Source organism: Nycticebus coucang, chromosome 11 (genome assembly GCF_027406575.1).
Source record: "Nycticebus coucang isolate mNycCou1 chromosome 11, mNycCou1.pri, whole genome shotgun sequence".
Lineage (NCBI taxonomy): Eukaryota > Metazoa > Chordata > Mammalia > Primates > Lorisidae > Nycticebus > Nycticebus coucang.
The window spans coordinates 56,390,837-56,418,489 of record NC_069790.1 but is presented as its reverse complement, the minus strand read 5'-3'; the positions used below and the strand labels follow the sequence as shown (position 1 = coordinate 56,418,489).

The following is a 27,653-nucleotide window of genomic DNA, read 5'->3' as shown; positions in this document are numbered from 1 at the left end:
TGAGATACTAAGAATGTACAGTCAGAAATGAGGCTAACATGACAAGGAGAGAAGTGAAAACAGCAAAGGGGTAGACATTACTTTTGATGGAAAAGTTTTATTTTGCTATCAAAAAGCTAAAAAATTGTATAAGTGTAGCAAGGAGATATATGGGAGGGGGTTGCAGAAGGGAGAACTGTCTCCATTCCCTCCTTGGGAAGAGGCAGCTAAGCTCCTGCAGCCGAAGGCTGAGCTGTCTTCCACCATCAAGCAGCCAGCAGCCAGCCTGCTCCCCTACCCCTGGGCACCCCAGCATCCAAGGCCATCTCAGCCCCAGAAGCCTGCTCCCAGACAGCAAGAAAACCAGGAAAGGAGGAACTCTAGGAAGCAAATAAAACAAGTTAAAACCCTCTGCAGGGGAAAAAAAGTATACATTTTATTTTCTTCTCCGATTTTTATGCTTGAAATGAAATGGAAGAGGGAATTTTGTGTTATAAGTACTTTGTTGTGACCATTCTCAAGTTGTAAGAGATTAATTTGGAACACATAGGACTATTCTTTTTAGACAGTTTATCAGAAAAAAATGAAATGTTTCCATCACAAGTATCTTTGCAGTCTAAGCTAAAGTATTATCACGGCATTCAAATTAAATATTCATCGCAAGGAAAGTGAACAATTCTGATGTTTTAAAAGAATAAAACAAGGAAAGTTGATTCTCTTGTTGCACTGCACTGACTGTTAGAAAGGTCTCAAGCTTAAATCTGTCTGTACCTTTCACCCACTGATGCTAGTTCTGCTTTCTGAAGCAAACTGAAGAGAGTTCATGTCGACTTTTACTTCTTGAGCTAAACACTTCCAGACCCTTTGAGGATACCTCCTGTGACAGGATTGCCAGACCCTCACTCTCTCTATGGACTGCTCTGGAAGTTGTCTAATTTGTCAACATCTCTTTAAACGTGACAGTCAGAAATGGACACAATCCTACAGATGTGGCTGATTAGAGCAGAATACTATTAATTTTTGTGACATATGGATACTATACTATCACCAGAGCCTACATCTGATTTTTTTTTTTGTAGTCACATCATGCTGCTGGTTCATATCAACCTTTTTCCTAAAGAAGTGCCACCATACAAAGTTACCTCCTTCCATTCACCAATGAATTCTGATTAATTTACTGATATATATATTTTGCTTTCAGTACTGCATCACAACCTATTTAAACTGTTGTAACTCTAAATTGTTACCTATTTGTAACAGCAATACCTTTTCAATTTATCCATAGATTTTAAAGTAAGCCTTGTAGGTCTTCATCCAAGTTATTCATACAGACGTTGATGAAGAGACACATCAGGGCAAAGGCTTCTGATCCTTAACCAGGGAAAACTTCCTGACCCAAACCCCGTAACTCACACACCTGGCTGGTACTTGTTTAGCCTCCTTCCCGCTCACACAGCAATCCTGCTAATTATAATTAGTCTGTACACCATCGCTGCCGACTGACAAATGCTTCGTTGAAAGCAAACTCACTTATCTTTCTAAAGAAAGTGTAAAAAAAATTACACATACTAAAATTACAGTTATATAAGAATATGTATGCACATACAACAAAAACGGGAAGGGAAGAAGCGTCAATGGAAATGTTTATTGTAATGTCTAATCTATGGATTGTTCAGGGTTTTGTTTGTTTTTCACTCATTACTGCCTTTAATACAGTGAGATTGTTCACAATATTTAAAACATTGGGAAATAGAATTTAGCCTGGCAGCAATCCACGAGAAGTAGCTTTAAGAGCTTTGAGACTGTCTGCTCCTACCAACTTGAAAACCTGAATCAGAAACATATTTATTTGAAAAGACTTGTTGATCCCTAGGCACGCTGGAGTCTTCTTTTTTATTTTTTTAATTTTGCATTGCTGCTTTAGGCTTAATATTTCTGAAAATCAGGGAGCTAGCAAGCCAGAGAACTGGATCCTTAAGTTTAGAAAAAGCCTGAATAAAGTATGTGGATGTGTTCATTTATGTCTGTCATGTCTGTCTGTCTGTCTCTGCTGGAGAGGTTGGGAAAGGATGAAAAGAAAAGTAATATTTCTGTGAAGCTCTGGACTAAACCAGAGCCAAGTGTAAGGGGCTCTCACCTCCAGCCCAAGAATCTCTAACCGACACAAAAACCCATATCATCTATTCCCCTACAGTCATTTTTAACACTAAGACTAGAGGGAAAAAAATGAAAATACACATTTAGGTATTTAAAACAGAGAATATGAAACGGTAAATTTTAAGAAAGGGGTCAGGTAGAGTAATTATGGATAATTAGTAAAACAAGAAAAAGTGGCTAGTTAACTTAGAGAAAATGTGACATATAAATACTATACTTATTAGAATCCCAAACAGTCTGAATATTTGGATTGAGAAATTTTGAACAAGTCAGGATTTCTTCACTGCTTCAGTATTTTATTTAGAGCATGATTTTCATCAGAAAAAAAATGAGTATTAGCAACTGGATACCTGTTACCTTTATCTCTTTGAGATTGACCCTAACCAGTTTTATCTGGTACTGTCCCTTGCTATTTTCAATGTCTGTGAGGCAAGTGAAAATTCCACTTTGTTTAGAAATTTAATTTGTCCACCAAACCAGAAGTTCAAAAAATATGAGGTAAATCAACAGCTTTTAGGTTTGTAGCAAACTTATAAAAATGGATGAAATGATCAACACAAAGTCCAGTTATTACTTGACAAGTGAAAATTCTACTTTACTTAGAAATACATTTTCCCTGCTATACTAGAAATTAACCCAAACACAGGTGGTAAATAAGCAGGTTCAAAAATTCATAGTAATTGTCACTAAAATTGAAGAAAATGTTCAAATAGAAAGTCCAGTGATTATCTGGCAACTGAAAATTTTACTTTGCTTAGAAATAAATTTTCCCTTATGTACCAGAAATTAAGACAAATACATGTGGTAAATCAGAAGGTTCACAGATCTATAGAAAACTGCCATTTAAAATGGACATAATGTCCACATAGAAAGTACAATTATTATTTGAGAAGTGAAAATTCCAGTTAGTTTTAAAATACAATTTTTTGATCACCATAGACCTTAACCTAAACACATGAGGAAAATTCAACAGCTTAATAGATCAATGGTAAATTGTCATAAAATAGGAAAATGCCAAAATAGAAAGTCTAGTTTTGACAAATAAAAATCCCACTTTATTTAAAAATACAGTTTTTCCACCAAGCTGGTACTTAAATATAGGTGGTAAATCCTACAAATAAAAATCCCACTTTATTTAAAAATACAGTTTTTCCACCAAGCTGGTACTTAAATATAGGTGGTAAATCAATAGCTTGATAGATCTACAGCAAACTTCCATAAAAATACGTCCAGGTACAAAGCTCAGTCATTATTTGATTAATGCACATTAACACCTTTTGCTTTGTATACAACGGTGTGCAAAACGAGTAAGAAATAGTCAACATCGGGAACAAACATCTGAGAAAATCCAAAATTCTCTTAGATATTGAATGTCAAAAAACATTTTAAGTTCTTTCCAATTAATTTTGCCTTGTTTGGGGTTTTTGAAATTGGTTTGTGGTTTTAGATGACATAAAAGTATTGTCTAGAATATTTTCTACTCATGTTGTCTTTTATTTTTAGTATCGTATTGTAGTTTTAAATAACAAAAAAGTTTTATCTAAACTATCTATTGATGCTTTTTTTTTCTTCCTGGGAAAGTATATTTCTAAGCAAAGTAAAAATTTTTTCATATGTAGAATTAAAAGTACAAGGAAATACACTAAATTGATAACTCCATGTATGTTAGAACAGTGAAATCAGACAAAATTCTTCTCAGTTTTCTGGTTTTAAATAGTTGTTAACTAAGGTTGCTTATTAAAAATTTTAATTAGAAAATTAACATTTTCTTTAAAGAAGGCCCTGCAAATTTAATGTTATTTGACATTTAAAAGCTATTTTGATAGAAAATAATTGAGGAGCATTGATTTGATCCTATTTTAATTTTTTGGAAAATATGTATATGCAACTCTGTGAGAAATATATATTAGGTACCTATATATACACAAAGAAAGTCTGAAAAAGCAGACTCTATGATGTATACCAGCATTATTGCATGGGTTGAAGAGGTACAGGTGATCCTGTCTTCTTTGCAATTTTCTGAAGATTTCCCCCCTGAATTCTGTACAATGACTAGGAATTACTTTTATTATGATAAAAATGCCAACGAAGATTTCAAAAATCCTGGTTAACACTTTGAAATGAAAAAAAATCAAATTGGTTCAAACTTGTTCAAACTTTCAAAGTCTTTACATAGATTTTTAAACTTAAATTTTTCCTGCTTTTCATCTATACTGGTTTTTAATCTCACTTTTTAGAAAAAGAGTGTCTATCAAGTTAGCTAGATGAAGTAACTTGTGGATTAAAGAAAACTAAGTATTTGGCAATCAGCAATCACTAAAGCAGTACTGTACTAAGCATAAGAAATCTTGGAATTATTCTATCTTGCAGAAGAGGGTGAACATCCGAAAGAATAAATTAAAAGACACTTCTAAAAAGTGTCATTATGTTCACCCAAGTTACCAGAAAAAACTATTTCATTGTTGGAAGTCTGCACTTCATTCATTCACATTCCTGATGGTCAACATTTTATTTCTAATAAAATCTTAGGAAATAGGCTACAGTTTTGTTTATTCCTTTAAAGTCTCGTTTTTTAAGTGTTGTCCCTGCCACCCTGTCATGTACAATAAATATAATTCTTATTTATCTTCTATGTATAAAATAATCTATAGTAATGTTACTAAAATGTGCTCCTTTTTTAGTCTTCGAATATGAATGTGTTTCATCTGCGTTTCAGAAACCTAACTCAGCTGTAAACAATTTGGTTTTCCCTTTTAACTTAAACTTCTTTTACTAAGATCTTCAACAGATTGTCAGTTTCCTCAGCGCCTAAACATTGAGAGGTGCTTAGATGGAGATCCGTGTGGGTTGAGATTTTAGCATCCTTCCTCATCGGTATTTTAGAATCTTGTAACCCACTGCAGTTTTCCCTAAAGTAAAATATATGTTTGTATGCATAATTTCACGCAAACATTTGTGGCCCAATCTCGGTAACCCGAAGGAAAGGATTAAATTTGCGGTTACCGTGACTAAACACATTCCCTCACCCTACAAGATTGAAGAAAATGCAACATTGCAAGGAGAGCGAGGTCTCTGCGCAACCTAATTACCACCCAAAGTCTGTAGCTTGGAGGCTCCGAAGCCCGCCAAGCACGCTGAAAGCATGCACAGCTGTTTTTAATTGTTTTTGCTTTCTGGAAACAGTGCGTTTGGAGGGGCAAATGGTGCTGTTTGCAGTATCTCTGGCCCCGAGTCAGGCTTAACCCTGACCTGAACGTCCGGTTTGGCTCCTAGCATTTCCCGATTCCGCTTCCCAGCTCCGTAAAACCTAGGAAAAACGGAATTTCCGCCACCGAGAAATGCGCTTAGGAAGAGGGGGAAATTAGGTATTTTAAATGTCACATTTTAGCGTTCTCTCTCCATCAAGAGAGATTCAAGAAAAGGAGAAAAGATGTTTGGATATAAGGGACTCAGCATGACACCCATTTCCTTTGGTTAGCATCGGGCTGCAGTGCCTCAATCGTGGGTAACAGCCCCCCAGAAAAATGGGCAACGACCCCCAGCTCTTTGCTGCAGAACTCAGAAGAGGTCCACCATGGGGGCCTGGGGGAGAGAGAGGGCTGGGATGGGAATTACAGATGGAATTTCCGTGCCCGCTAAACTGGGAGGGGTGCACGGGGCGCCGAGTAAAAGAAAAGGCCAGAGATCGAGCCTGGGGAGGGACCCACTGGGCCTGGGAAATAGGGTGCGGGCATCCTGAAGAAGGGGTGCAGTAGGGCCAGAGGCAGCAAGAGGGTCTGAAGCCCAAAAGGCCGCCCGCGTGCCCGGAACCCGAGTGGGGGGAGGGGAAGGAGGAGGCCTCTTGGCCCCAGAACCTCCACGTCGCGCGCAGGGCACTAACCTGTCAGCAAGAATGTGCCAGTGGTCGCGGGGCTCATCCTGCGTGTCCCCCGACCCTGTCCAGTCCAAGCACAGGGGTCTCCCAGCTCCCACCACCGGGGCAATTGCATTCTTGGCCTGGCTAGGCCGGCAGTCCTCGAGTCTCCCCTCCCCTCCCTTTCTTCTTTTCTCCCAGCTTGGCCAGTTCAGCATCAGCATCCTGCACCCCCTCCTTAATCCCGTGCTCCCTCTAGCGGCGGGCCGCTGTAGCGAGGCCACCGCCCCCACCCCCATCCCCCCATTCGCCCGCCCCCGCATCCCCCCTCCGCCCCCAGCCCGCGGAGCACGCTGGGATTTGGCGCCCCCCTCCTGTGTTCAGCCTATATAAGGCTGGCAGTCCCGGCTCTCGGTACACGCGCTTCAACTTCGGTTGGTGTGTGTCGAAGAAACCTGACTACGACCTGAGGAGAACACCGGAGAGCGTCCACCGAGCCTTGCGCAAGGTCCACTGAGCGGGCTCGCGTCCGGAGCCACTCCGGGCTGCCGAGCACCCGGTGGAACCCGCTGCCGGGCTCAGGTGTGGGACCTCGTCCTTGGCGTCCTCGCAGAGGGGTCCTCGCGTGGTGAGTATGCGGTGAGGACTTTTTTTTTTTTAAGATCACGTTCAAACCCGGTTCCTGTCGGGAGCTGCGGGAGATGAAGTAGCGCCCCTGAATGTCTCCTCGCAAACCTTGTCACGCCTTTACCGGCTGTACCCCAGAACAGAGTGGGGAAACCAATCCTTCAAGGCTTTGGTTTCCAGGACCTAAGTCCCGTAGCGGGCTGTAGACGAACATGAGCTGCGGACGGTAATGAGCTGCAGACGGACATGAGCTACAGACCTATTTGCAGTTTACTCCTCAAATCGCTATTAAATATTGCACTAAAACTGGTGGGCGCTTAATGCGCTAACACTGGAGATGAGCGCTTCAAGCGCTAACACTGGAGATGGGCGCTTCATGCGCTAAAACTCATGGGTGCTTCATTGCGCTACAACTCATGGGTGCTTCATTGCGCTACAAACTGGTGCTGTATTGCGCTACAAACTGATGGGCGCTTCATGCACTACAGACTGACAGGCACCTCAGTTGCGCTACAAACCATTATGAGCTGCAGAAGACTGGTTTGCGCCTTAATTGCGCTACAAAATCTGAGGTGTAGAAGATTAGCGCTACAAAAACGCTATGAAAATTACAACGATTAACTCTACAACAGCGCTTCATTGCGCTACAAGGCACATGGACCGCAGAGGTACGCGAGCTGCGGAACAATTTACACCTAAAATGCACTACAGAGTGCTAACAGCTGCAGAGGTACCTGAACTGCGGGCTGTTTTGCGCTGCCAATAAACCAGGTATAGAAGGACATGAGCTGCAGAGTACAATTACTCTGTCTTAGAGGGGGACCCCACCCTTTCACCTTTGGGAATGGCTCCCACTGTATCTTTCTGCAGGATGGTGCTCTACATGATGGTGCTGGTAGACAAAATGGAGCCTCGGGCAAAAATTAGTGTTTAACATTCTGCCCACACCATTCCTGCTATAGCAGTGGAGAGGAAGGGTGCTGACTTGAGTGGAAAAAGGCGTCTTTGGGTGATGGCAGAGTAGGCTGCCTCCCCAGTTGTGCTGATGAAGTGGCGATGTAGTTGTGGTGGTGCGAATTGGCGTCCAGCAACAGTTTGCTGAGTTTGGGGTGGGGGGAGGATTGGCTCTGGGGTGATTGGTCTTGCTGCAATGAAATGAATCTGGCTGTTGGAGGGTGGTGGAAGGGGGGGTGGGGAGGGGGGATCCTGGGAGAGGCATGCAGATACTCTGCAGCCTCGAACAGCCAGTCTCAGACCTGCCCCGCCCATCCCAGAGAACCTTCTCTGCGGAATCGGCCCTGAGCGCGCTTAGCGCCTCCCTCACCCCCCTAGCGCCTACTTGGAGTGCGCCTCCCCCAAAGCGTGCCTTCCTAGAAGCGCGCCTTCCCAGGGCACGCCTTCGAAGCCCAGCCTCCCCGCCCGCCTTCTCTGAGGTGGCTTGCCCAGACCCCGCCCCTCCCCGCCTCCTCTGAGGTAGCCTGCCCAGATCCCGCCCATCCCCTGCCCCGCCTCCTCTGAGGAGGCCTGCCCAGACCCCACCCCTGCCTTGCCAAGCCTCTGAGGCACCCAGTCCAGGCCCCGCCCCTCCCTGGCCCACCTCCTCTGAGATGGCCTGCCCAGACCCCGCCCCTCCCCACCCACCTCGTTTGAGGTAGCCTGCCCAGACCCCGCCTCTCCTTGGCTTGCTGAGTCTGGGTTGGTCTATGGCCCCCGCCTCCCTCAGCCCACCTGCGCCTGCGCAGTGTGACCCGCAGCCCCTCCCGTCAGACCCATCTTCTGTGCGCCTGCGCGCCTTCTTTGCCTGAGCCTGGCTGTTCGGTCCGCCCCCCTGCGGTTTCTCTGCTATGCTGGTTTTGCTTTCTGTCCACTAGTATCTAACAAATAATAAGAATAATAATAATTAACAACAATAATGATTATGCTTGGCATTTGTGTGCACTTTTAATATGTGTGCTTTGCATATATTAAATAATAATTCCACAGTTTAAACTCCTGATAGCAGGTTATGAAGGGAACTTCAAGCTGACATGGCTAGTGCCTTTAAAGGCAATTTAAATATTTTTAGTACAAATGAAAAACAAAATTTTTATAATTTCACATTTAAGTGTTTTTGAGACACTAGTGGACGTACTGGGATCAGATGCTTTGGTGGATACAAAGTAAGGAACAGCTTACTGTTCCTTGGAGATTTAAGTGGCTTTTTGGTGCTACTGGCCTGGCCTCTGAGTGAGGATGAGACTTTTACTTGTGTGCCTATGAAACTGGTTTTCTCTTTGTTTTTGTTTTTGTTTGGATCTTAGGTAATTAAGCCCTGGCTAGCTTGCCTACATATATTAAATTATGCCTGGAACATGCTAGGCATTCATTAAATATGTTAAATGAACAGAGCAAATTGGTTTATTTGGTGTCTGCAGGTCTTTTCTGGTTTCTTGCTGTTTCCTGTGGTGCTTTGCTGTCCTGGGTTACCTTACACACCTTTTCTCTCAACGTTTTAGTATCCTTAAAAAAAAAAAGTATGTTATTTTTAAATTCCAATAATGTAAGCTGTAATTATGATACAAAACAACTAAATTTAAATTATCCCAAATAATTAGCTTTTTTCATAAAAAGCTGATTATTCCAAATAATTAGCTTTTTTCATAAAAAGCTGATTATTCCAAATAATTAGCTTTTTTCATAAAAAGCTGATTATTCCAAATAATTAGCTTTTTTCATAAAATTATTATAAATAATTGCTTTTTTCATAAAAAGCTAATTATTTAAATTTGGGCCAAGTGGATTATTAATGGCACATACTGGTATTTTTTAAAATTTGAGATATGTAACATAAAGTGATTACATTAGAAAATATAGATGGTTCCAGCTGGCATAATTAAACATTTGTATAAAAAAAGTTGTAAGTGCCAATCAGATGTACCATGTAAAAATTATGACTCTAACTGAATAAATTTTAAACTCTGGTTCTATATTTTACAGACGATGAGCCAGAACTTTGTTAAAGGGGAATTTGGGAGCTTTGGCTTATCTATCACTTTCCCCTTACCCCACCCCCAGCAAGTATACAAAGTATAGAAAATACGTTTATCATAATTACAGCTTTAAGTAGCTCTCCCTCCTCTTTGCACATTGTGTGTCTGCAAGTTAACACGGTTCAAAACAATGGTAAAAACATGCATATTAATAGAATTTGCATTATATAAATAGTACACAATATTATTCAAAAACTTTGGGCAACATTTGAAAATGTAAAACAACTAAGAATTGCTTAATGAAGTATCCTTTCCTAATGAATGTTTATGTATGGTTTTTGGCTGTTATTCCTTTTTGGTGTATTTGGGGAATAGAAATTTTTAGAAGTCATTGTGAAATAGTCAATAATTAATCAAATGTATTTCATTCCTAAATAGACTAAAATTGGAATCATTACTATGTAAAGATGGCATTTGTCCCAGGCAGCTTGGATTTATTAAGTGTGTCCTTTCAGTTTTCAGGAAAAGGGCCTCTTGACCCCACCTTTCCAATCCAGCCCCTGTTAAGGGGTAGTTTAAGTAGTCATAGTTCTTTAATTTAAATTAAATAAAAATGCTCCTTGCTCCAGACTAAGGAGCTACCCCAATTACCATTTAAACATACTTATGCTTTACTTAACATTCACTTTTAACCTGACTGCCCACTACCTTATTACTTTTAATGGACAGACTGCTCTGTGCTGGGCAGTTGTGTCTCTTAAAACTTAGAGTCCCACCCCCAAATTGTAGTTCCCCTACCCCCTTAGTAAGAGCCTGCCTGTTTTTGGTAAGGTCATAGGTCTTAAACTGGTTACCTTGAAAGTTAAAGTATTTGTTTGACTAGGACTGTATTATAGCCTGAATGTCCTGAGATCAGGGTGGGGGATGGGGGTGGGGAGATGCATCCCTAAGTTAGGTAATTGCAGCCCCTCCCTATTATCTTAACTCTAATCTTGTCTCCTTTTAAATTATTTTCCTGTATACCAAAGACATTTGAATTTTTAACCCTTATTGATCTTTTTGTTTCCTTAAGCAATATACTAATTGATTACTGATTTTCTAAGGTATTATTTTTGTCCCATCCTTGTTTTTATTTAATTTATTTGGTATTCATTTTTGCCTTGATGGGTCAGAGAGTAATCAGCTATGTTTTAAAACTTTTATTTGTTTAAAAGAAGTTTTTAAAACTTTATAACCTAATAATTTTTGAAACTTTGAAAACTAATAAAAAGTATTTAAAACTTTGAAAACTAATAAAAAGTTTTTAAAACTTTGAAAACTAATAAAAAGTTTTTAAAACTTTGAAAACTAATAAAAAGTTTTTAAAACTTTGCAAACTTAAAAGTTTTTAAACTTTGTAAACTAAAAGTTTTTTAAACTTTATAAACTAAAAAGTTTTTTAAACTTTATAAACTAAAAAGTTTTTTGAACTTTATAAACTAAAAAGTTTTTTGAACTTCGTAAACTAAAAAGTTTTTTGAACTTCGTAAACTAAAACGTTTTTTGAACTTCGTAAACTAAAAAGTTTTTTGAACTTCGTAAACTAAAGTTTTTTAAACTTTGTAAATTAACTTTTTGTTTTTAAACTTCATATAAAAGTTTTAAAGTTTTAATATTTTAAACTAAAAAGGTTTTGAACCTTTTAAATAAGTGTAATATATTTAGATTTTCCAAATACGGGATTTGGGGTTTGAGATTATTTAAAATAATTAAATCACTAAATGATTAATGCACTTAACCCTATTTTCAGAAAGTACACAGACACTGTCATGATTTTTTATGTGTGATCTATTGTCATTACACTCATACCATAATTAGAACACTTAACCATTCCCCCACACACACACACATTCACTCACCCTTAGGAGTATAGCCCTGTCCCATTTAGGGATTGCAAACCAGTAACTGCAGGACAAACTAAGGCCTTGGATTTGTTTGACCAACACAGCTTTTTTTTAAATATATGCACATATAATGTGTAAAACATATATCTTTGTGCTCATCTTGCTATAGTTGCAGCCCCTCCTAGTCTGTTTACAAAAGAAAGTTACCTTTTTGTGTTCTGTTTAATAACTTTATTAATATTGTAATTACTCATGATATAATTTACCTGCATTATTTGTAAATCCACATAAGTTTGAGGTATGCTATTATTGGGCTTCTTTGATTGTCACTTTTATAGCCGAGCCCTTCTAGGAGGCATCAATTAGTATTTCTTAAATAACTGTGTAATGAGGAGGGAAATAAACACATACCTGTTGTGGTTAAATGCCATTTCTGTCCCACTGAGAATTCTCTTTGGGAAATTAAATCATGGTCAGAGGGTAATTTAGATAGTCTTGTGGCCTTTGTCGTCGTGGTTTTTATTTAGATCTGATCAGTTAATTACCCTCTGTAGAGGTGGACTAGGGTCAAGGCTGTTGGCTGGAGTGCCCCCTCCCCAGGACTGCTGTGATTTCAATATGGCTTTCTGTTTTTGTGGTTCCTTATTAGTTTAAACATTAGCTATTGTTTTGCCTAACGTCTCTAATAAGTTATTTTGGCTTTAATTTGCATAATTTATTTGGTATCCATATTTGCCTTGAAAGTGTCTCTCTGTTCATTGGGCAAAAAGCCACTTGTTTGGAGGGTCTCAACATTCTTTTCTCATCTGTAAAGGTAAGCATACTGCTGATAAAGTTTATGTGTTGAATCATAACAAACAGGTGTGGGCTTTTGAGGAGGAAAGGTCATTTTGGACATCAAAAAGTATTGTGCTTTTTTGTTACCTAGTGTCCTGATTGATAACTTCATTCTCTTTAATTCTCAGAGTTTAGTTTTCTTTCTTCACTAATTATGAATGTAAACAAGTAGGGCAAGGAAATGATTTAAATATTACATTTGTTTTTTTGTCTGTATTGTGCTGCTTTGAGTACATATTTTGAATTTATACATTTATCTTCATTTGCAGAAATAAGCGGATTTTGAAAACAAAGAGAAGAAGGGGTGTAAGAGGGGGCCAGGATCCAGGCCTCCATCCCCACATCAGTGAAGCTACAGCCGGGAGGTCTCCTCCCACCACAATCGTCATCCTGGGTCCCGCAGGTCCAGCCGACTGCCCCCCTCCTCCCCCTCCCCCTCCCCCCAACAACAACAACAACAACAACTCCAAGCACAGCGGCCACAGGAGCCCCTGTGTGCCCAACATGACCGAACGCCGGAGGGACGAGCTCTCTGAAGAGATCAACAACCTCAGAGAGAAGGTCATCAGGCAGTCCGAGGAGAACAACAATCTGCAGAGCCAGGTGCAGAAGCTCACTGAGGAGAACACCACCCTTCGTGAGCAAGTGGAGCCCATCCCCGAGGAGGAGGAAGATGACATCGAGCTCCAGGGAGCTGCAGCTGCTGCTGCCCCACCCCCTCCAGTCGAGGAAGAGTGCCCAGAAGACCTTCCCGAGAAGTTTGATGGCAACCCAGACATGCTGGCTCCTTTCATGTCCCAGTGCCAGGTCTTCATGGAAAAGAGCACCAGAGATTTCTCCATTGATCGCGTCCGCGTCTGCTTCGTGACAAGCATGATGACCGGCCGTGCTGCCCGCTGGGCCTCAGCCAAGCTGGAGCGATCCCATTACCTGATGCACAACTACCCTGCTTTCATGATGGAAATGAAGCATGTCTTTGAAGACCCTCAGAGGCGAGAGGCTGCCAAACGCAAGATCAGACGTCTGCGCCAAGGCATGGGTTCTGTCATCGACTACTCCAACGCTTTCCAGATGATTGCCCAGGACCTGGATTGGAACGAGCCTGCGCTGATTGACCAGTTCCATGAGGGCCTCAGTGACCACATCCAGGAGGAGCTGTCCCACCTCGAGGTCGCCAAGTCTCTGTCTGCCTTGATCGGTCAGTGCATTCACATTGAGAGAAGGCTGGCCAGGGCTGCTGCTGCTCGCAAGCCCCGTTCCCCACCCCGGGCGCTGGTGATGCCGCACGTTGCAAACCCGCACCAGGTGGATCCCACCGAGCCTGTGGGAGGAGCCCGCATGCGCCTGACCCAGGAGGAAAAGGAGAGACGCCGAAAGCTGAACCTGTGCCTCTACTGCGGAAACGGAGGTCACTATGCCGACAACTGTCCTGCCAAGGCCAACAAGTCTTCACCGGCGGGAAACTCCCCGGCCCCGCTGTAGAGGGACCTTCAGCGACCGGGCCAGAAATAATAAGGTCCCCACACGATGATGTCTCTTCATCTGCACACTTACAAGTGATGCTCCAGATTCATCTTCCGGGCAGACACACCCTGTTCGTCCGAGCCATGATCGATTCTGGTGCTTCTGGCAACTTCATTGATCACGAATATGTCGCTCAAAATGGAATTCCTCTAAGAATCAAGGACTGGCCCATGCTCGTGGAAGCAATTGATGGGCGCCCCATAGCATCGGGCCCTATCGTCCACGAAACTCACGACCTGATAGTTGACCTGGGAGATCACCGTGAAGTGCTGTCATTTGATGTGACTCAGTCTCCATTCTTCCCTGTCGTCCTAGGGGTTCGCTGGCTGAGTCTACATGACCCCAACATCACCTGGAGCACTCGATCTATCGTCTTTGATTCCGACTATTGTCGCTACCACTGCCGGATGTATTCTCCAATACCACCATCGCTCCCACCGGCAGCACCACACCCGTCACTCTACTATCCAGTAGATGGGTACAGAGTTTACCAACCAGTGAGGTATTACTATGTCCAGAACGTGTACACTCCAGTAGATGACCACGTCTACCCAGATCACCGTCTGGTAGACCCCAACATTGAAATGATACCTGGAGCACACAGCATTCCCAGTGGACACGTGTACTCACTGTCCGAACCTGAAATGGCAGCTCTCCGAGATTTTGTGGCCAGAAATGTAAAAGATGGGCTGATTACTCCAACAGTTGCGCCCAATGGAGCACAAGTTCTCCAAGTGAAGAGGGGGTGGAAATTGCAAGTTTCTTATGATTGCAGAGCTCCAAACAGTTTCACTATCCAGAACGAGTATCCTCGTCTATCTATTCCAAATTTAGAAGACCAAGCTCACCTGGCAACATACACTGAATTCGTACCTCAAGTACCTGGCTTTCAGACATACCCACCGTATACCACGTACCCGACTTACCCAGTAGGCTTCGCCTGGTACCCAGTGGGACGAGATGGGCAAGGAAGATCTCTCTACGTACCTGTGATGATCACCTGGAATCCACACTGGTATCGCCAGCCTCCGGTACCACAGTACCCGCCGCCGCAGCCGCCGCCCCCGCCGCCGCCACCGCCGCCGCCTCCCTCCTACAGTACCTTGTAAAGACCCGTCGTGTCCTTCAGGATCTCTGCCCTCAAAATTTATTCCTGTTCAGCTTCTCAATCAGTGACTCTGTGCTAAATTGGGCTACTGTATCTTCAGGGCAACTGAGGCACATCCTCTCTGAAATGCCTGTGGAAGGTCAGGGCCACCAGAAAATCCTGGAAGCCTGGGTTTTACCTGCTAAAACCTCTATCACCATCTAAATTATAGGCTGCCAAATTCCTTGTTTAACATTTACAGAGAAGTTGATACAAACAGGAAATGCTGATTTCTTTATGGAGGGGGAGACAAAGAGGAGGACATGACTTTTCTTGCTGTTTCAGCCTGATAAAGGAAGCCAAAATAACTGGTGCAGTGTGGAAAGGCTTCCATGATCCTCTTGCTGCACCTTTAAAAACTTCACCATCTTCAAACTCCATTTTCGTGGTTCTGTTATTTCTCAAGGAGCAGCAACTCGACCAGTTCTCTTAGAAGCAGGCAAAAAAACATGAGACCCCTCAGGCCTGAAAAGAAAGTGCTCTCTCAGATGGACTCTTGCATGTTAAGTGTGTGCCTTCACATCCTGGTGCAAACCACATGTACCCAAGAACTCTGTCTTTGACACAACACTTTACCATCATCATGCCAGTAATGGCTTCCACAAAGCATTGAATCTGGTAACCAGCAATTACTGGTGATTCCAGGGGTGTCTGTGAAGTGATGTGACCTTTTAATCATTTATGAGGGCTAAAGAAAAATCAAAAGAATTTCAAATTCCCATACCCAACACTAAGAAGAGACTTGGAGTTAATTTGCATGAGCATCATCAATTGGCTGGAAAAGTACCAGGTGAAGTTTTAGAAGCATCTGTCCATGTCTCTGCCTCCATATGCATGTGGACATTCCATCATTAGTCCCCTCATTAGACTGTAGCATTAGGATGTCTGGAGAGAGAAACTGATTGGGCACTCAGATCTGCATTTCTATGCCTGGGAGCAATGTCTTTGAAGAAGAGGAATTAGAGCACTGGATACTGCCTTGAGGATTTAGACTTCCTTCTAAGAAGCACATTCAATGGATGACCAGGGATCACAGGACACAAAGTAACAGACAACACAAGAGTTGTCTTCAATCCGGTGACACGTCTGGTGTCTCCTGGAGGCTTTGTGCTATCCTGGGACTGCCTGACTTCCTTTAACCTGGTCCCTTGCTACTACCTTGAACTGTTCGTCTAACCTCTCTCTTTCTTTTAATTCTTTACTACTGCCATTAACCCTGCTGCAGGATTGGTGTCACCTTCCTGCCTGGTTGCTGAGACTCCCATTTTTGCTGCCATGCACGGAGACGAAAGAGGCAGACTTCAATTGCCAGAACACAGGTTAAGCAGTAGAAAACATGGTTTTATTTCCCATTGCCTATCATGAGGAGGAGTCTGATGGTGAAGTTTCATTTTTTTCATCAGCATCTTTCATGTATTCATTATCCCCCACCCTTATTCTTGCATGTTTAAATATTTAGCTATAGTAGTGTTCTTTAACAGTGTTTTAAAGTGGTGACTATGCTTTCAAAGATTTCCATTGAATTACAAAATACAATTCTTAGAGTTAAATTAGTATAAGTGATAAATAACATAGTGTAAAGTATTTCTTTACTGTGAACTTACAATACTGTGAATGAGAGGCTCCTTAGAACTGGAGTATTTGTGTAATATTTTAACCTGTTGATCCTGAATCATCAATTTGAATATCATATATAATTTCGCTTCTATCAATTAGGCCTTTAAAATTATACAAAATGATTATATAATTTCAGAGAAGAAACCTAATTGGCTATTTATCTAATAAAAAACATTTTTTTCAGTGGAATCAGAAAGCTTGTCAATCACTTGTGTTTTTGAGTAATTATTTTTAAAGTGGTGCATTTGTGCTTCTGAACGATTTTGAAGCGTTACACTCGTATACCTCATATCAATTCATCCTCCATAGATTTGAATTCACGTTGTTCTGTGTCAAATTTATGGTTGTCAATTGATCCTTTAAGCTGCAGAGTGCCTTGAAATGGGCCTTGTCTGCAGCCCCCCTTCCCCGGCATGTGCACACATGGACATTTGCCGCCACTGCAAGCAAAAGAAGCTGGAAAAGCTGGCCAAGGACAGGAATGGTCAGGGAGAGCATGCTGATGTGGGTTAACAACTCACAAAGTCCCTGACACACAATGACTGTTTACTGAAGCTTGTGATAAACTGTTTGGCAGTGTGTGCTATGCTCTATTGCTATATATGCTATCTATAAATGTAGATGATAAGGATAAGTAATTTTAAATTTATTATTCTATAGTATTGAAGTTTGGTTAAGTTTCCTTTCACTTAATTGATTTATTTTATTGCTGTTGATCAAATTTTTGTTATTTTAATTTTGTTTCTTGAATTTTTTTTTTTGGCATTTTCCAACAGAAATGCCTTTATTCATAAGAAAGGAAAAAGCAAGGGAATTTAATGTCTAAAGAAGTTAGAAAGGGAGCAAAATAAAAACAAGGCAGGTGGATAAATCAAAACATCAGAATTATTAAGCCAAGTAGATAGTCAAGGGTTTGAAACAAACTGGCAAAATTACTTAATTGACTTTTGGCCCAAATTTGCATTGTAAATTTAGGAAAAAGGTGATGTAAGAGCTCCTATTGCTAAGGAAAGTCTAGAGAGAACTAGCTAAGGTTGTTATTGTAGGGTACTGAGACAGAGAAAGTTTACATACATTTCTGAAGGATCAGTTTAGTTTGAACAATGAGGTATTTGTCTTAGATGCCAGAAAAAGAATTAGTTTGATTAAATCAGGGGAAGTAGTATAGTGAACTTGAAGGGGTACATCTATATGGTATGGTCTAGAATTCTGTTTAAGTTTGCAGGTACCTCTTGGACTTCTGAATTGATCCAGTCATCATCCACCATAGACATCCCACATCAGATACAGTTCCAAGATGGACAACAGAGAATACCCTGCTGGAAAAAAGACCTGGGCAGCAATGAGGGACCACCTGGAGAAATGAAGAGCCTGGTGGGAACCATTTTCATCTAAAGAGAGAACACTCATCTGATGGGACTGAAAGTTGTTTGTTGTTTCAGATTGTAGACTGCTGTTGAGTTGGTCTGTGGAAAATTGCATTGTTTTATTTCTTTGTGTAATCACTTTAAGTAATAGGGGATATATATATAATCATAAGTATTTTAGGGTGGGAGGGACTATTAAGTAATCTTAAGTGGGTGGGGTTATTTAGAAAGTTAGAATAATAGTGTGTATTAGGTATCTCTATAAGTGGACATGTGTACTTACTTATGACCTTTTACCCTGTAATTCCTACCCTTAAGGATTCCAAATAAACTCAGAGGGACCTAACTGCAGGGAGATCAACCTACTTAAAGTGAATTGGACGTGGATAAAACCTAGGAGGAAAAAGTTAAAAGGTTAACAGTTTAGTAGATGCCCTAGGTAGACGGACAGATACCTTTTGAGATATTTTTGCTGGAATGAAATTGGTCATGATGGATGGTAAATATTCATGGAAGTTCTAGGAAAGTGATGAATAAACACCCTTGCTTTCCCCCTGTCAGTAGCCCTCCCCCACCCTGCCTCCTCTCCTGACCCCTGCATCTCCCTCCCCGACCCTTCAAACTATATTGCTGTATTCTCTTTACTCTGTATTTCTCTCTATTTACTAATATTGTATCGATGTTATAAAAATAATTCAATAAAGATTTAGTGGTTAAGTGCAAACTGTGTCCTGATTATTTCAGCGTCAACCATCATCAAGAGGGTAGAGTGGGGGATTGGGGAGGTGGGTGCCTAGGAAGAAGGGGTAGGGAGAGTGGGGTAGTAGGGAGATGGGGCTCTAGGAAGAAGGGGTAGGGAGGGTGGGGTATCAGAGAGGTGGGGCCCTGGGGCGAGGGGATGGGGAGGGTGAGGTAGTGTGGAGCTAGGGCCAGGGAAGAGGTGGGGAGAGTGGGGTAGTAGGGAGGTGGGGCTCTAGGAAGAAGGGGTAGGGAGGGTGGGGTATCAGAGAGGTGGGGCCCTGGGGAGAGGGGTTGGGGAAGTGGGATAGTGTGGAGGTGTGGCCCAGGGAAGAAGGGGTGGGGCTCTAGGAAGAAGGGTAGGGAGGGGGGGTATCAGGAAGATGGGGCCCTGGGGAGAGGGGATGGGGAGGGTGAGGTAGTGTGGTGGAGCTAGAGGGAGGGAAGAAGGGGTGGGGAGGGTGGGGTAGTGTGGAGGTGGGCCCCTGGGAAGAGGGGTGGTGGTGGGGTAGAGTGGAAGTGGGGCCTGGGGAAGAAGGGTTGAGGGTGGTGGTGGGGTTGATTTTGGGATAGGGGATGGTGGTATAAAAAAATATATCAACACACAAGTCAGAATACTCCATGTAGTCAACCAATTATTACAGCTGCAAAACTTTGACATTTAAAATAAAGGTATACAATTAATAGCAACTCTAGTGACATAATAGAACAAACTTTAATATCATTTTTACTTGAAATATTTGGGATTTATTAACAAAATTATGAAGTATTAATGAGGACATAGAGGAAGACATACCAAATGCAGTAGAAATGTGTGAGAAAGTAATATGCATATTTATTTTTATACCAATTAACACTAACATCCAAATGAAAGCAAAATTCATCTAAGAAAAAAGTGGCAAATAGGGCTTAAGAAACACTCATCCTATCAAATTTTAAAATATAATGACTTTAATCAGAGTTATAGAATAATAGGTTACACTAGAAAACCTGAAGAAGGGGTGGTTAGTGTGCTAGTTGGGGGGTGGGGGTAGGTTATGTACATGGTAATACATAAACATGGTGGTTTATAGGGAAGATGGTGACTATAAGAAAAGATCTAGGGATAATGATGAAAACACACAACTAAAACCTGTCGTCTCTCAGAAGGAGGCTAACCCAAGTTGCTGTCCAAGTAGTAGAGTTCACAAACTCCAATAGTTTGGAGGGTGGTGGGTGGGGTTGAAGAAATTGGGAGTGAAGCTAAGAACTATTTAGCTATAAAATGGCCGCCTGGGGCTTACATATAATTTAAACAACGTGATAATCAACGTGATTCATCAAAGAACTTTGAAAGAAAATGAAATGTCCTATTTATCCCTACTGTTACACCTAGACTTCTCATCCAGACCCCCACTTCTCTCCATAATCTGCGTGATTAAATAAAAGTTTAAAAAAGGTGCTGACCCTCAAAATTAAGTTACATATCTGGATGACAAGACTAATTTGGAGCATTACATTTATTTTGCACAGCAGTAGCAATAATGTTTTAGAAAACTTCGATGGAAAAAATGACATAAAGAACCCCTCTTGGAGGAGGGAGTGGGTTGGGGGCATGGTGTATGGCACACTTCTTGGGGGTGGGACACAATTACAAGAGGGATTTCACCTAACAAATGCAATCAGTGTAACTTAATTATTTGTACCCTCAATGAATCCCAAACAATAAAAAAAAATTTAAAAAAGAGCCCCTCTTACACAGTGTAGTACACAGTGTAGTGGACACCAGTAATCAGAACAATTGTTTAAGTGATGACCACAATATATTAACTTAAAACACATGAAGGTACATTCATTGGCTAATCTTGATAGGTGTTCCATGATTGGAGCTCTGACTTGCCTTTTTGAATAAATTATATCAGCAGCACAAAATACGAAGCTACACCACATGTGGGAAAAGACAATTTTAAAAACATATGAAAAGACTTAAATATGTGGAGAATTACTTCTGATCCATATACACCTCAAAGAATACAATAATGAATCTGAGATAAATCAAGGTCTATAAGAAGGAAGAATCCAGTGTATGTGGGGGAGAGGAAACAATTATCTAAACTAGGATGAATTGTTTTGAATTTATAAAGATAAAGACTGAGCACAGCACAATGGGAAAATATTTGGTAAATAATCTGTGAAATAATTAATAACTAATTTATTATTGAAAGCACCTAATATTTTCCCATAGGAATTAAATAAATACCAAATTCCCAGCCTTTATTCCTTATCCATAGGTTCTGCATTTTTGAATTCAACCAACTTTGGATCAAAAAGATTCAGGAAAATAAATAAATAATAGTACAATACAAATAAACAAAATGGTACGACAACTATTCACATAACATTTACATTATAGTAGGTATTATAAGTAACAGAGATAATTCAAAAGTATTTAGGAAGTTGTTTATTACATATAATAATTTATTACATATAAAGGACTTTAGCATCTGCAGATTTAGATAGTTTGGGGAGGGGCGGGGAAGGGACGTGTTCTTAGAACTAATCACCTGTAGATACCAAGGGATGACTATTTGGAGAAGAATCTGGTTGGATAAATAAATGGGTGTGAGTGTGTGCGGGGTATGTGTGTGTAAAGAAATCAATTACAATTTATATTGATTTAATCATAAGACAGTTGGCTAAGTCTAAGGGTATACAATATAGGGCACAGAAACTGGACTGAGACACAGTGCAGTTGAAGGGCAAACACCCAAGAATTTTCTAACCAGTTGTCTTAGTTTGCATTGCTGTAAATAAGAGAACACCTGATACTGGTAACTTCTAAAGAAATTTATTCAGCTCACACAGTTCTGTACACGGAGAAGTTTAAGGGTATGGACCCAGCTTATAGCAAGGACTTTTTTTTTTTTTTGAGATAGAGTGTCACTTTGTTGCCCTTGGTAGAGTACTATGGTGTCATAGCTCACAGCAACTTAAGACTCTTGGGCTCAAGTGATCTTCTTGCCTCTACCTCCCAAGTAGCTGAGACTACAGGCCCCCGCCACAACATCTGGCTAGTTTTTTAGAAACGGGAGTCTAGCTTTTGCTCAGAGCTGGTCTTGAACTCCTGAGCTCAGGCAATCCACCCATCTTGGCCTCCCAAAGTGCTAGGATTACAGGTGTGAGCTGCCACATCCAGCATAGCGAGGACTTTCATGCTGCATCACAACATGGTGGAAAAGGTCACAGGGGGAGCAGATATATGCAAATTCAAAAACCTGAAGGTGTTCTGGTTTACAACAACCCATTTCCAAGGCAACCAATCCATTCCCACAAGAAGTAATTGAATCTTATGGAGTGGGGTTTGAGGGGGCACTAACAACTTTAAGAATAGCACCAAGCCATTCAAAAGGGATCTGCCCCCCCATAACCCAAATATCCCACTAGGCCCTGCCTCACAACATCAACTCATTGGGGATCAAATTTCAACATGAGTTCTGGTGTATATAAATCATACCCACACCATAGCACCAGGATACCCCAGCTGTTCTTAGGCACCACAGTGGCCTAAGTAGGCACCATTTAATTACCATTTAGTAGAGAAAAGAGAAATTGCATATATTTGACATTTGGGTTATTTCCTAGAATATGCTAACTTTCATAAATGTTTATTCTTACTAGTGTTTTTAATTGATTGTTTAGAAAGAATGAACAAGAGAAAGGGAGGCCAAATAGCTCTTTCATCCCAAATTAATCTCTTAAGCAACCTTCTAGCACAAAATAAAGTTCCCTAATTCTATTCCAATACAGTCCCTAGAGATAATTGACACCTATACATCTAGAATTCCCATTTCTGGTAATTCAGGATAATTTACAGAATAACATTTTGACCCAAGAGAATAACTCTAAAAGGTGAGCAATTGAACCTTTGAAAGATCACTAATGACTGCTTGATAGCTAGCTTGATAGATGTTACATTAAAAAAAAATCCTTGAATTAAAATTAATCACAACAGGCTAGTTCTTCTCAAGGAGTCCATGTCAAAAACCAACAAAGAAATAGGTGGAAATTATACTCAGAGACAGACCCTCACAAGAATTTATTATAGGTAATATTCATCTTTTGTGTGTGTGTGTGTGTGTGTGCAGTTTTTGGCCAGGGCTGGGTTTGAACCGGCCACCTCTGGCATATGGGGCCGGCGCCCTACTCCCTTGAGCCACAGGTGCCACCCTAATATTCATCTTTTTAAAATGTAAACAAAAACATTTTTTGCTACTCTATCTTTAGGAGGTTTCAATATCATTTAAATATCATTTACAGCAACCTGATGTTAGAGTATGTCTAATAAAATGGTACAACATCCCACCTTCAAGGTCTAAGATGATGTCAAGACATATGCATCTCACTTACAAGTGGGACCTAAACTATGACTATGCAAGGGCACACAGAGTGGTACAATGGACTTTGGAGACTCAAAATGAGGAACGATAAAAAATTCCATAAGAGGGACAAAGCACCAGGCAAAATTTTATCTCATTTGCTATTTTAATTTCAATTATGTCCATGGAAATTTAATGTGTGAAAGAGAAGCTTTTGTAGATAGCTGAAGGAAGTAGGGACTTCCTAATAGATGCTGAGGCAAATTTTATTTTAAAGATGACTGCACCAGATATATAATCTCAACACTCCACATGCTCTTCTTACAATGTGACATGAATGTACATCTCTTCACAAGGGGAGCCTGTGTTCCCTCAGGGTGAACCTGAGCAAAGATTTGTAACTGCCTCAACCACAGCTAATGTGGTTATTGATATAGTTTGGTTAATATCGACCTTGTTTATAATTTTTTTCTATTCGTTGCTCTTCTTTTTGTTCCTTTATTTTCCCTCTTTTACTTTTTTCCCTGGTTTCAGTTAAGCATTTCATGATTTTCACTTACATCATCTTTTGCCTTATTAATTCTACTTTGTTTTTAAAATAATTTAGTAGGGACTACCCTGGAGTTCGCAGTATTAATTTTCAACTAAGTAAATTTTACCTTTAAATGACAAGGAAGTGGAAGAGGCAAGTTTTTTGAGTTTTAGCTTGGTGAGGCTCATAAAGAGGGAAATTATCCAAACACTGAAAAGATGTTCAAAATTTCTGGGTAGCCAAAATGAATGACAAAATCTACTACATATTTGTCTTGACTATTTTTTTCTCATATTTTCCACCTCTTTGCTTAGTGCTTAAAACAGTGAATTTCTTTCTACATTATCTTCCAGTATGTAGATCATTCTACAAATATGTCATTTGTTTTCAGTCCTACAATTGAGTTCTCTTTCATCAATATCATGGTGGTCATGCTTTTGATTTCCAAGAGTTCTCAATTTTTGCGATAGTTCCAATTATTGCATGCAAAAACCTTTCACATTTTTTGCATGCAAAAACTTTTCACATCAATTTGAAGATATGAATTCCAAATTGTTTAAAGACTGTTTCTTTTTTGTTACTCCCTCATTTTAGTACCTTTCTTTCTTGTTGTTTGTTTTTCTCAAAAACCCTGGCAATTCATTTTTTAAAAACTATTTATATTTATAAGTGAATGACTTGCTTCACCAGCACAGGTGTCATGGGGTTCCTTGGTCATTTTCAAGCTTTCTTTCCTAGAGTGAACTACTCCTAAAAGGGAGAAGTAATATTAGGGCTCCATAAGTCGGAGGGAAAAAAGCTTATAGGAATATTTTTTCTTTTTCTTTTTCCTTTTTTTTTTTTTTAACATAGTCTCACTCTGTGTCGCAAGCTAGAATGCTGTAGCATCAGCTTAGGTGACCTCAAACTCCTAGCTCAAGCAATCCTCCTGTTTCTATATCTCAAGTAGCTGGGACTGCCAGCTCTTGCCACCAAACTTGGCTATGTTTATCTTCTTTCATAGAAACTGGGGGTCTTGCTCTTGCTCAGGCTGGTCTTGGACTCCTGAACTCAAAAGATCCTCCCACCTTGGCCTCCTGGAGTGCTGGGATTACAGGCATGAACCTCCACAGAGAAAATTTATAGGAATATTTCTTGCTATAAGATAAAGGGCATGTTTTCTGAAGGGCCCATAGATAAGAAGTGGACAGATAATCTACTGACCTTTTTCAAAAGGTGAAATAAGAAAAGGATCACTGTGGGCCAGCTCGTTCCAGCATGGAGCTGCACGTCCTTGTTGTTTTCGTGATGCCCCTTCTGAGAGTCAGATTTTACATTTTTACCTCACTCCAGCCCGGGAGCTCATGCTGAGTCTTCAATTTCTACGAGTCAGAAATTCTACTTTATTTAATTCTTCTGATGGGATTTAGCTTGAAAACTAAAGAATGTTCAAGTTGGGACTGGACCAACTATTGCACAATTCTTCAGTGAATTGGCCTACTGTTTGGCCCATGGCCAGCTCCCATTACCAACCCTGTTGACTCAATGCTCTTCATTCCTTTGAGGTTTCTTGTACTTATCCTGCTATCTACTATATGTTTTCAAGAAATTCCTCAAATTGAGGAAGAAAGAATCTTCCCCAACACGTTCTGTGAAGCAAACATCACCCTGATACCAAAACCAGGAAAAGACCCAAACAAAAAGGAGAATTTCAGACCAATTTCACTCATGAATATAGATGCAAAAATTCTCAACAAAATCCTAGCCAATACATTACAGCTTATAATCAAAAAAGTCATACATCATGATAAAGTAGGTTTCATCCCAGGGATGCAAGGCTGGTTTAACATACGCAAGTCCATAAATGTTATCTACCACATTAACAGAGGCAAAAATAAAGATCATATGATGCTCTCAATAGATGCAGAAAAAGCATTTGATAAAATCCAGCATCCTTTTCTAATTAGAACACTGAAGAGTATAGGCATAGGTGGCACATTTCTAAAACTGATTGAAGCTATCTATGACAAACCCACAGCCAATATTTTACTGAATGGAGTAAAACTGAAAGCTTTTCCTCTTAGAACTGGAACCAGACAAGGTTGTCCTCTGTCACCTTTACTATTCAACATAGTGCTGGAAGTTCTAGCCAGTACAATTAGGCAAGACAAGGAAATAAAGGGAATCCAACTGGGAGCACAGGAGGTCAAACTCTCCCTCTTTGCTGACGACATGATCTTATACTTAGAGAATCCCAAAGACTCAACCATAAGACTCCTAGAAGTAATCAAAAAATACAGTAATGGGGCGGCGCCTGTGGCTCAGTGAGTAGGGCGCCGGCCCCATATGCTGAGGGTGGTGGGTTCAAATCCAGCCCCGGCCAAACTGCAACAAAAAAGTAGCCGGGCGTTGTGGCGGGCGCCTGTAGTCCCAGCTGCTTGGGAGGCTGAGACGAGAGAATCGCGTAAGCCCAAGAGTTAGAGGTTGCTGTGAGCCGTGTGACCTCATGGCACTCTACCCGAGGACAGTACAGGGAGACTCTGTCTCTATGGAAAAAAAAAAAATACAGTAATGTTTCAAGATATAAAATCAATGTCCACAAGTCAGTAACCTTTGTATATGCCAATAACAGTCAAGATGAGAAGCTAATTAAGGACACAACTCCCTTCACCATAGTTTCAAAGAAAATGAAATACCTGGGAATATACCTAACGAAGGAAGTAAAGGACCTCTATAAAGAAAATGATGAAATCCTCAGAAAGGAAATAGCAGAGGATATTAACAAATGGAAGAACATACCATGCTCATGGATGGGAAGAATCAACATTGTTAAAATGTCTATACTTCCCAAAGCAATCTACCTATTCAATGCCATTCCCATTAAAATACCAACATCGTACTTTCAAGATTTGGAAAAAATGACTCTGCGTTTTGTATGGAACCAGAAAAACCCCCGTATAGCTAAGGCTGTTCTTAGGAATAAAAATAAAGCCAGGGGCATCACCATACCAGATTTTAGGCTGTACTACAAAGCCATAGTGGTCAAGACAGCATGGTACTGGCACAAAAATAGAGACATAGACACTTGGAATCAAATAGAAAACCAGGAAATGAAACTAACATCTTACAACCACTTAATCTTTGATAAACCAAACAAGAATATACCTTGGGGGAAAGCCTCTCTATTCAATAAATGGTGTTGGGAGAACTGGATATCCACATTTAAAAGTCTGAAACTAGACCCACACCTTTCCCCACTCACAAAAATTGACTCAAGATGGATAAAGGACTTAAATTTAAGGCATGAAACAATAAAAATCCTCCAAGAAAGCATAGGAAAAACACTGAAAGATATTGGCCTGGGGAAAGACTTCATGAAGAAGACTGCCATGGCAATTGCAACAACAACAAAAATAAACAAATGGGACTTCATTAAACTGAAAAGCTTCTGTACAGCTAAGGAGACAACAACCAAAGCAAATAGACTACCCACACAATGGGAAAGGATATTTGCATATTTTCAATCAGACAAAAGCTTGATAACTAGGATCTTTAGAGAATTCAAATTAATCCACATGAAAAAAGCCAACAATCCCATATATCAATGGGCAAGAGACATGAATAGAACGTTCTCTAAAGAAGACAAATAGGCTTATTGTACTCTCATTGAATCCCCAACAATAAAAAAAAAAAGAAGACAGACAAATGGCTAATAAACATATGAAAAAATGTACATCATCCCTATCTATTAGAGAAATGCAAATCAAAACCACCCTGAGATACCATCTAACCCCAGTGAGAATGGCCCACATCACAAAAACTCAAAACTGCAGATGCTGGCATGGATGTGGAGAGAAGGGAACACTTTTACAGTGCTGGTGGGACTGCAAGCTAGTACAACCTTTCTGGAAGGAAGTATGGAGAAACCTCAAAGCACTCAAGCTAGACCTCCCATTTGATCCTGCAATCCCATTACTGGGCAAGGAAAAAAATCCTTTTATCATAAGCACACTTGTACTAGACTGTTTATTGCAGCTCAATTTACAATCGCCAAAATGTGGAAACAGCCTAAATGCCCACCAACCCAGG

The 27,653-nt window shown here is 40.6% G+C and overlaps 2 protein-coding genes across 9 annotated transcripts in view; one reads left to right on the top strand and one right to left on the bottom strand.

Annotated features, from left to right (window-relative positions):
* Positions 1 to 6,232, bottom strand: part of SGCE (sarcoglycan epsilon) — a 68,146-nt gene extending 61,914 nt beyond the window's left edge. For 6 of the 8 annotated variants that reach the window (XM_053609688.1, XM_053609687.1, XM_053609689.1 and 3 more), the window contains exon 1: positions 6,017 to 6,206. In XM_053609688.1, coding sequence (XP_053465663.1) covers positions 6,017 to 6,125 — 109 coding nt within the window. In that variant the 5' untranslated portion in view covers positions 6,126 to 6,206. Of the gene's footprint in view, positions 1 to 6,016 lie in introns of all 8 variants that reach the window. The other 2 variants (XM_053609690.1, XM_053609686.1) reach the window with 2 other exon arrangements.
* A 128-nt stretch (positions 6,233 to 6,360) lies between these two features.
* On the top strand, positions 6,361 to 18,684 carry PEG10 (paternally expressed 10). The gene is given in 3 exon segments (XM_053553611.1): positions 6,361 to 6,628; positions 12,575 to 13,758; positions 13,761 to 18,684. Coding segments are annotated over 3 exon segments (2,367 nt in total). The 5' UTR covers positions 6,361 to 6,623; the 3' UTR covers positions 14,939 to 18,684.
* Positions 18,685 to 27,653: the final 8,969 nt, after the last annotated feature.